This window comes from Carlito syrichta, unplaced genomic scaffold (genome assembly GCF_000164805.1).
Source record: "Carlito syrichta isolate Samal-C Ts95f unplaced genomic scaffold, Tarsius_syrichta-2.0.1 Scaffold304348, whole genome shotgun sequence".
Classification (NCBI taxonomy): Eukaryota; Metazoa; Chordata; class Mammalia; order Primates; family Tarsiidae; genus Carlito; species Carlito syrichta.
The window spans coordinates 359,279-369,209 of record NW_007248444.1 but is presented as its reverse complement, the minus strand read 5'-3'; the positions used below and the strand labels follow the sequence as shown (position 1 = coordinate 369,209).

Below are 9,931 nucleotides of genomic sequence, written 5' to 3'. Positions count from 1 at the left end.
GAGGCTGAGGTGAGTAGATTGCCTGAGCCCGCAGGTTTGAGACCCGCCTGGGCAACTTGGTGAGACCTCATCTCTACAATAAATAAAAAAATCAACTGGGCGTGGCAGCGCGCACCTGTAGTTCCAACTACGTGAAAGGCTGAGGCGGAAGGATCACCGGAGCCCAGCAGGTTGAGGCTGTGGTGGCCTGGAGTGACCACTGCTCTCCAGTCAGGGTGACGGAGTGAGACTCCAACTCAAAAAAAAAAAAAAGAATGCCCATTCTGTAGATGTTGGTTGTTCTGGGAATATCACTTAGGTCGTAGTGGTTGAGAGTGTTATTCAGATTATTAGGTCATATTCTTCCTGATTTTTTTGGCGGGGAGGAGTCTATTCTGTGAGTTTCTGAGAGGAGTATTAAAAGTATAGTTGAGTCTTGTGTTTTTATCTATCCTGACAGTCCCTATCTTTAATTGGAGTTTTTAGTCCACTAACACTGAATTTGATTATTGCTGTTTAGATTTAGATCTACTAATTTATTTTCTGTTTGTTCCTTGTGTTCTTTTGTATTACTTGATTTTTTTTTTTTTTAGTTGGAGTCTTACTCTGTCACCCAGGCTGGAATGCAGTGGCATGCTCATGGCCACCACAGCCTTGACCTGCTGAGTTCAGGTTATCCTTCTGTCTCTGCCTTACAAGTAGCTGGAACTATAGGCATGCGCCACCACACCTGGCTAATTTTTTGATTTATTATAGAGATGAGGTCTTGCCAAGTTGTCCAGACTGGTCTCCAACCCCTGGGCTCAGGCATTTCTTTTACCTCGGCCTCCCAAAGTGCTAGAATTATGGGCATGAGCCACTGTACCCAGCCTTACTTAAAATTTTTTTTCCTCTGAGCAGGAGTCTCAATCTGTCGCCAAGGCTGGAGTGCAGTGGTACATTCACGGCCACCACAGCCTCGACCTACTGGGCTCAGGCAATCCTTCTGCCTCAGCCTTCCATGTAGCTGGAACTACAGGCGCACTCCACCACGCCCGGCTAATTTTTTGAGGTCTCACCAAATTGCTCAGACTGGTCTTGAACCTCTGGACTAGGTAATCCTCTAGCCTAAACCTCCAAAAGTGCTGGGATTACAGGTGTGAGCCACTGTGTTTGGCAACTTGAATATTTTTTAGAGTTTTATTTTTCTTCTCTTTAGCAATCCCTCTGTTGCATTTTTATATAAAGTTGCTGTAGGGATTGCAATACACATCTTTAATTTCTTAGGGTCTGCTTAGGGTAGCAGTATTGTAACACTTCCTGGACAAGTGTAGAAACTGTATCCCATGCGGGACTTCCCCCATTCCTTTGTGCTGTGCACATGATAAGTCCCATAAAACAGTGTTTTGTTTTGTTTTGCTTTGACTCGTCTTATGGATTAAAATCCATCAGCTCTGTGGTTGGCATTTTCCTCTATACTTTTTGATGCTTTATTTCTCTTTTCTTGTAGATTAACCTAACATGGCAGACCAGAGACAGCGCTCACTCTCTACCTCCGGAGAATCACTGTACCACGTTCTTGGACTGGACAAGAATGCAACCTCAGATGACATTAAAAAGTCCTATCGGTAAGAGGCCAAGCCTGGGCCACACATCCCTCCAGAAAGACCTACAAGCCCTTGTGTAGTTTAATTTATATTTTACCAAATACCATTGCACATTATTTTTCCTAGTACACTCAGTATTTAACTGGTGGCAGTTCTCTTGCATACTTGTACATGTAGCATGCTCCTTATATATGACTTAAAATTGTTATGTTAATGTTCTCTTGGCAACAACAAAATAGTGCTTTGTTGGTCTTACAAGCTGTCCACAGGGAATTAGGGTCTAGGCCTGTTGAGACATAGAGGTGTAGGCAGAGCTTTGCATGGTCAAATGGTGTTCTTGTTTTAACACAGTGATGACAGAGTCTCTTCACTCTTGTGGCCCTGCCATTAAACTTGAAAAACTTATCGCCTGTAGGTACAGTTTCGTTTAGTAACCTATAAGAGACAGGCAACTTCATTAATCTAGACTCTTGAGATAGTCCTCCTTTTGTGTTCTTAGTGTTGCATAGTTTATTAAACATATATTAAGATGCCGTCGCTATACCTTCTGTGCCTTCCAGTTTATTTCCAGACATGTGGTCAGCAGGCTGGGCACTAGGTATGGCAGTAGGGTCTGTACCTTTCCACTGTTGAAGTCAGACATGCTTGGACCACCCCACCCCTGTGGGTGGGTCAGGGTAGGGAAACTTGCCTGCAACACCTCAGAGATATTTTTTGACCCTAATCTTCTGAACTCTGCAAGAGTTGAAGAGAGGTGGTGATGGGTAAATATTTCTCCCACTGGACCCTCTAGAGGACGCTTGTGAAATAGGCCAGGCTGGAACCAGGACATGGTTTTTGTTTACAGGAAACTTGCCTTGAAATACCACCCTGACAAGAACCCTGACAACCCAGAAGCCGCAGATAAGTTTAAGGAGATTAACAACGCCCACGCCATCCTGACGGACGCCACAAAGAGAAACATATACGACAAGTACGGCTCGCTGGGGCTCTACGTGGCCGAACAGTTTGGGGAAGAGAACGTGAACACCTACTTTGTGTTGTCCAGCTGGTGGGCCAAGGTGAGGGACTGCTGGGACACCAGACCCTGCAACACCTGTGTGCCAAGTTCAGATACTCCACTCTTGCGGGATGGCTTCTGGGCATGGGGCAGCCCTTCTCCTTGTCCTGTGTGATGGGCAAAGGCCTGTTGCTGGCTTGGTGACTTGCCTGGAGCAAGCTGCAGTGCGTATACAGAGTATACAGAGCAGGGCTTCAGCCAGTTGTATCAACCCAGTTTTCTTTATAAATGGTCCGAGTTTTTTAAAGGCTAGAGGTAGGAAATAAGCCTTCATTATTTACTTATTTATTTATTTTTTTCTTAAGTTAAAGTCTCACTTTGTCACCCAGGCTGGAGTGCAGTGGCATTCTCAGGGCCACCGCAGCCTCAACCTGCTGGGCTCAGGCCATCCTTCAGCCTTCCAAGTGGCTAAAACTAAACCTTCATTTTTTATTAACTTTCTTCATCTCTTCAATCTATTCCAGGTGTCTGTCATATGTAAGACCAAAGGGTGTGAATTATCCCATGGCCCGTAGCTTCAGGAAGCCCATTTTTAGTTTTTACGAGTCAGCCTCATTCCCATCTTTTTTTTTTTTTGAGTTGGAGTCTCACTCTGTCACCCAGACTGGAGTGCAGTGGCACACTCCCAGCCACCGCAGCCTTGACCTACTGAGCTCCGGCGATCCTTCCGCCTCAGCCTTCCAAATAGCTGTAACTACAGGCGTGCACAACCACGCCCGGTAATTTTTGATTTATTGTAGAGATGAGGTCTCGCCAAGTTGCCCAGGCAGGTCTCGAACTTGCAGACTCAGGCAATCCACTCACCTCAGCCTCCCAAAGCGCTGGGATTACAGGCTGAGCCACTGAGCCTGGCTCGTTCCCATCTTTATAGATTACTTTTCTTTGAGCAGCTGCTCTCTCTCTGTGTCTCCCATTGACTCCTTTTAAGTTCTCTCTTTATACTTTCTCATCAGGAAAACAATACTCTCAGCAAGACCCATGCCCTTTGCTCATGCTATAGGCATTTGGGAAGCATGCCCTCTGGGGGGGAGGGCATGTGACACAGGGTTCTTCTTCCCCAGGCCCTGTTTGTCTTCTGCGGCCTCCTCACCTGCTGCTACTGCTGCTGCTGCCTGTGCTGCTGCTTCAACTGCTGTTGTGGGAAGTGCAAGCCCAAGGCACCTGAGGGCGAGGAAACGGAGTTCTACGTGTCCCCGGAGGACCTGGAGGCCCAGCTGCAGTCTGATGAGCGGGGTGAGTGCTTGCCCCCGGACCTGTGTGTGTGCTTGGGGCAGAGCCAGACCGGGCCCTGAACGGTGTCAACCTGTCTTGTCAAACAGGAGGGCACTGACACTGTGCCGCGAGTGTTTGTGGTGGCAGCTGGGACTGTTGAGGTGTGAACGTGGACCCTGGAGGTAAAGCAGGCGCAGAGCTGGCCCCACCATGACCTGCGGTAGCCGTAGATCCCAGGGATGAGCGGTGGCGGGGCGGCAGGCAGGTGGGGGGCGAGGGCGAGGGCTGGCGGTGACCCAAGGCAACTGAGGAGGCCGTGCTGGTGGAGGTCGGCGAGCAGCCTCTCCTGTGGAGCTTAGCCAGCTGCCCGAGCGTCGTGACAGGACAAGTGTCGACAGGCACATGCCAGGCTGTTGCCCTCAGCAATGCCCTGTGTGTGCTTGTTTTTCAGAGGCCACAGACACGCCAATCGTCATACAACCAGCGTCTGCCACCGAGACCACCCAGCTCACGGCTGACTCCCACCCCAGCTACCACACCGATGGGTTCAACTAGGTTCAGGAGAAGCTGTGGTCAGAGGAGGAACAGCGCCCGGCCACGCCAACCTTAGCATCATGAACTGTAGTCACAGAGATGGGGGAAGTCCACTCGCCCACCCGCCGTGGCTGCGTCAGGGCCTCTCCCACCTCTTCCACGCCTGCCCAGCGTCGACCCTTGACCCACGAAGTGCGTAGCATGCAGTATTTAAAGCAGTGTAGCTACGGTCTTCTTCTGTTTTTTTCTTTTTTAATAGCATGTGCGGGGTTATGTTCCATGTCTGTGTTGTGGACGTGCCGTGGCGTGGCCGCGTTGGCCGCACGGTGGAGCTGCCTCAGGGCTTACAGTCTGGTCAGTCCAGGGAGGGTAGTTGGCTGCAGCTGTGGCTGCTGGGTGCCACCTGGCCAGTTGGGTGAGGAAGGGAGGGGCCACCCCTTCCCTCCTCGTGCTCGTGGAGGCCAGAGGCAGCTGCTGGTTGGAGCTGTGTTGCCATGTTGGCTGCAGGGTCTAGTTTGTGCTGTGTGCCGTCAGCCTCAGGGTCGAAGCAGGCTCAGATCTCACTTGTCAGGGAAGGGGCTGGGCTGTGTCCTCCTGGCACCACCAGCATCAACGCCCATTCCGTGGTTGGGTCAGTATGGCTGGCTGAATTGTGTCTACCGAGTTTCGTTGGCCATGTGGCAGATCCTCCTGTGGGGGAATGTGTTGTGGAAAGCATGGGCGATCCCCTTCTGAGACTGAAACCACATTCTCTTTACAGTGTTTCTAGCCTGGGTCTCCTAGTCATGACTGAGGTCTTGTCCTTGGAGGTGTGTTCCTTGTCCACGGGGTGGGGGATGTTTGCGTTCCTGCGCCTTTCCAGGACTGGGAGCTAGATGGATGGGGCCACAGTCTCCCCTCACCCCTCCCTGGGTCATCCTCCACATTCCTTTGAGCTCAACTATCCTTTTCTTAACTCTTTTTGGACCTTTAGATTTACAAGTGGTAGGACCAGTTCGGTTAGTAACAGAGGGACTGTGAGTCCATACTGAAAAGTGCCCAATTCCTGGGAATGGGTGGCCCTTAGCCCTCCTCACTGCTGGAGGCCCCACCCACCACATTTTCCTTTGCCCATCATTGATGATTCAGGCAGTGCTAGATACATTAGGACCCTGGAGGAAGAACTGGCTGGACCAGAGGTGCCCTTGGGCCTCTGGAGGGTTGGGTCCCAGAGAGGCCTTGGTGATTCCCTTGGCTTTTCAGCCAGCCTAGGAGGCCAGTAGTCAGAAGATGGGATCCATTTGTGGACAGTGGACATGAGTCTTCCCTGTCGGTGTCCCAGACCTTGTGGGTATGCCCGTGCTGGCCGAGAGCTCTCTAGCTGTGCAGGGCTTGGCTTCTGCAGAGCTTTCCTAGGGGCTACTGCTGAGCATCTGGATTTCCAGTAGAGATGAAAATGAGGAGGCCACACGGTGGTAGCTCTCCAGCTCAGACGAGCCGGAAAGTTCTCCTGGAGCCCACTCCCCTGCCTGCCTGCTGACTCTTGGCCCCAGTACACCCAGCCTCCTCAGCCACCCACCCAGGGCTGTGCAGAGGGTAGGTTCAGGTTGACCAAGAAGTTGCCAGAAGGGACATGGATGTGAGGACAAACCTAGGTGTGCTTAGGAACGTGGTGCTGGTTAAGCCCCAGCTGAGCCCAACAGTTACCCTGCAGGGCCACCAGCTGGCTGCCGTCACCAGGTCCTTGGGTGGTTCCGTTTGTCCCATTTTGCTTTGGTTTTTGTTCAATATAGTGATCATGGAGTCATTCAATGAGAAGGGAGATGTGCACTGTGCTTTTTAAATTAGGAATAACATGTTAAAACCAGACTTCTTGTAAAAGGATAAGCAATTCATGGCTTGGCCTGTTCTGGAGCAAGGGGGGAAGTGAGACAACAGGGAAACTTCTGTGCCAATCCTGATACAGCAGCAGCAAGAATTCAGCCTGAGGCAGCGCCCCAGTCCACCTTTGTGGCATTTTTAGCAGTAACTAGGAAGTGAGTTGTTTTCCCCAGAGTGGCCAGGAGTCAGGCTCTAAGCTTGGCTCTGAGAAATAGAGAGCCAACCCAGGACCTGGCCTCCGCCAACCTGTGGCGAGGACAACCCAGGGCTCTTTCACACCTGTCAAAGCAGGTCCCTTGCCAGGTGGTTTTTAAATTATACAGTCCTATCAACCATTTCTTAGAAGTAGGCAGCTTGCCAGGGCAGTGGGTAGGGCAGGATGGGGGAGCAGCGGGTCTAGAGCGTTTGGAACCTGGTTCTCTGCAGATTTTGTAAAAACTAAATGAATCATGGCCATGACAGCGACTCTCACAGAGATGGTGGGATTACATGGCCCAGACCCACCCTCCCAGGAGGGCTGAGTTCCTCTACTGCCTGACCTTGAGGAAAATCCTCTTTTTGGTGTTTTACCCTATTGGTTTTAAGGCCCTGTCTAGGCTTACGGACAAAATTCCTCTCATTCTCTTTCCCTGTTTTCTTGAGTAGACTCTCTGTTTTCTTTCTCTTAAGCAGAGCTGGTGGGTCCTGGGGCAGCTGGAGCCATGTGTTTACAAGTCAGGATGGCCCCACCTTCCCAGCACCCTCCTGCTGTCACTCAGGCTGCAGATGGTGCTGCAGCAAGCGCTGGGGAGTGCTGGGTTGCTGTGCATTGGGGCCTGTCCAGTTCCATGGGGTCTGGACCCCGGGCACTGCTGACCAACAGGAGCCACCTGAGGGTCCTGGGCTCGTTCCGGCAGCTGCTGGCATGTGGGTTTATTTCCACTCAGTGACGTGGGTGCGTTTGGTCTTCCTTTTGGCTTTATTTTTAAACTGCTTTAGATATTACTGCTTGGTGTTCGTGAACTTTCCTAATTCTCTGATGTTCAGTTAATGCAGCCGACACCCCGTGGGGACCTATTAGAAAAAGAAACCAGAGTGTGCGCTGTGGCTGGCAGGAAGCAGACTGCTGGGCTCGGGCTCCAGGTCCAGGCCCAGGTCCAGAAAGTCCCTGAAGCATCACACTAATACTGTTCTCAGACCTCTAGCCCAAGTGTCGCCTGGAGCCACCACCTCCCAGCACCCAATAGGTGGGTGCAGGCAGAGCTCAGCATGAGTCTTGTCAGTCCCCTGGCTCTTGGTGCCGCCTGCCGTGGGGACAACTTGTGAGGGGTATACAAAGTGACTGATCTCCCTTTCCCAGTTCTGGAGCTTTGAGCCCATGTGGCACAGGACTGCCCTGTGTCTTGGTTGTGAATCATACTCCTGTGGAATTGGCAGAGGCTCCATTCTTATTGTCCTCACCAGCACGGTTTGCGTCATCACATGCTGTGAGTGTGGGCTGTGGTGTGTCTGTGTGTGTACATATGTGCATATGTATATATCATGCAGCAGGTGTGTCATGCTGCTGTCCAGCAGTGAAGAAACAAGTACAATAAAAGCTGGCTCTTGGACAGCCTCTGGTTTCTTGGCGCGTCAGGCAGGGACAGGGTCTCTACAAGGTTCTCCTGGCAGATGCACAGGAGACACCGGGCCTATTGTGTGCCTGCCAGTATTGGCATCCACAGAGTCAGGCGCGAGGGTGGTTGTCACAAGCATGCCCGTCCCTGGGGGCTCTTTGTCATGCCCACCTGACCCTCAGGTGTGTGTCTCCATGTGGAATCTAAGTGACTGGAAACTGTTTCCGTCCTTGAAACGTTAAAACCTGTTTTCTAGGCAACAGATACAATCAGTGGCAAAGTTGAGTTCAAGGGCATTCTGGGAAAGGTCTGTCCTGGCCACAGGTCCACCCCAGAGCATCCACACGGGCGTGGACAGGGGCCATGCAGCACCATACTCCGGGGTAGATTTTGTTTTTCTAGAAAATGGGGAAAATGTTTCAAGCCACATGAGAGGAGGACGTTTACACTGAAACACATTGTTTTTAAAGATTAAATGCAAATGCATGGAAATCAGTTGTCCATGTACTGGTTTCATGCCGTTCTGCAATTGGATGTGTTGGATGTGGGCTGCTGTGGGCGCCTCTGGTGACCCTGCCTCTCACACGCACACCTGAGGGCCAGGTGGTTTCGCATGGTGATCTCTGTCTTGTGTGTCTGAATGTTGACCTAAAATAAAGATAACTGTTGTAAAATAAATGTTTTCACTGCAGACCCTGTGTGTGTCTCATTTAACGATCCTGCAGGTTCCTGATTTTGGTGAGTCTTGCACTGAGGTTGGCCTCAGGCCCCCCAGGAGCTGGAACCTCACCTGCCTTCTATCTGGCCCAGGTGTGGACAGACACCCTCCCCTTGGTGCTGTTCTCACCACCGTGTTCTAAATCCTGTGTTCTAGCTGGGCCCAGTGGCTCATGCCTGTCATCCCAGCTCTTTGGGAGGCAGAGGCTAGAGGATTGCCTGAGCCCAGGGGTTTGAGACCAACCTGAGCAACTTGGCGAGACCTTATCTCTACAATAAATCAAAAAAATTAACTGAGTGTGGCGGCGCGCACCTGTAGTTCCAGCTATTTAGAAGGCTGAGGGGGAAAGGCCCTGAGTCCAGCAGGTTGAGGCTGCAGTGGCTGTGAGTGGCCACTGCACTCCAGCCTGGGTGACGGAGTGAGATTCCTACTAAAAATAAAAATAAATAAATCCTGTATTCTAATCCCAAGACTGGAATGAGGAGAGGAATCTGTTAGCCGTGGGGTTGATGAGCTAGGGCTACGGTCCTGGACCCTCAATGCATGCCCAGCTCCATCATTTGAAGCCTTGCCTTGCATCCCTTGCTGGCTGCCCAGATCAGGTGACATCTTTCCCATGCCGGGCAGAAGACCTGTAGCCTTGATGCCCACACCAAGCCAGTGACTGACAGCCCTTGATTCACCTGGCTGACATCACTGGCTCCTCTCCGCCTGGGCCTCTGGGAACCCTCCACCGTACTCCCCACAGTGCCCATGGTGACATTTTCACTGACCTCGCTTCAGGATGCACAGGCTGCCACTCACAGAACTGCAGGCACCATCGTGAACTAAATGCCCGCTTCAGCACGGCTCTGCCCATTTCTGGGCCTGTGCCCTCAGCCACACCACAGGCCTCAGTGCTGAGCAGGCAGCAGAAGGTAGGGCTGGCGTGATAAGGGCAGAGGGCATGTCCCCAGGCAGTGGGTGCTGCAGTGACCTGTAGTACTTCACTGACCTTGTGCAGCTCCCTGGTGCTTGGTGTCACAGGTGGTTTTCCAGCAGTTCTACGGCCCACCCCGCCCAGGCAGCTGCACACACAGCTGCAGCAGCTCCTTCCCCCTGGCTGCTTCAGTCCAAGCCAGTGGTGGCCTAGCCCTGTACCCCACATGTCAGGGTGGACCACCCTCCTTGCTTTCTCTTCCTACCAGCCTTTGGGATTTGCAGTCCCGAATGTGTTCTCAGATTCATTTTATGCTACCACTTTGGGAGAGGGAACAGGGGTCAGCCTGGACCTAGCCAGGCACCCTGGACACCATGCAGAACTAATCCTGGGTGTCCACCCAGGCCCTAAATGGCCTTTGTGCCTATTTTCCCACCTCTGACACCTGTGGGAACACCATCTCTGCCT

The 9,931-nt window shown here is 51.8% G+C and overlaps 1 protein-coding gene across 3 annotated transcripts in view; it reads left to right on the top strand.

Annotated features, from left to right (window-relative positions):
* The window catches only part of DNAJC5 (DnaJ heat shock protein family (Hsp40) member C5), a 56,217-nt gene extending 47,700 nt beyond the window's left edge, over positions 1–8,517 (top strand). For 2 of the 3 annotated variants that reach the window (XM_008059767.1, XM_008059766.1), the window contains exons 2-5: positions 1,469–1,586; positions 2,413–2,626; positions 3,687–3,858; positions 4,289–8,517. In XM_008059767.1, the coding sequence (XP_008057958.1) occupies positions 1,480–1,586; positions 2,413–2,626; positions 3,687–3,858; positions 4,289–4,392 (597 nt within the window). In that variant the 5' untranslated portion in view covers positions 1,469–1,479 and the 3' untranslated portion in view covers positions 4,393–8,517. Of the gene's footprint in view, positions 1–1,468; positions 1,587–2,412; positions 2,627–3,686; positions 3,859–3,944; positions 4,109–4,288 lie in introns of those variants that run through there. The other variant, XM_008059768.2, reaches the window with a different exon arrangement.
* The last annotated feature ends 1,414 nt before the right edge of the window (positions 8,518–9,931 follow it).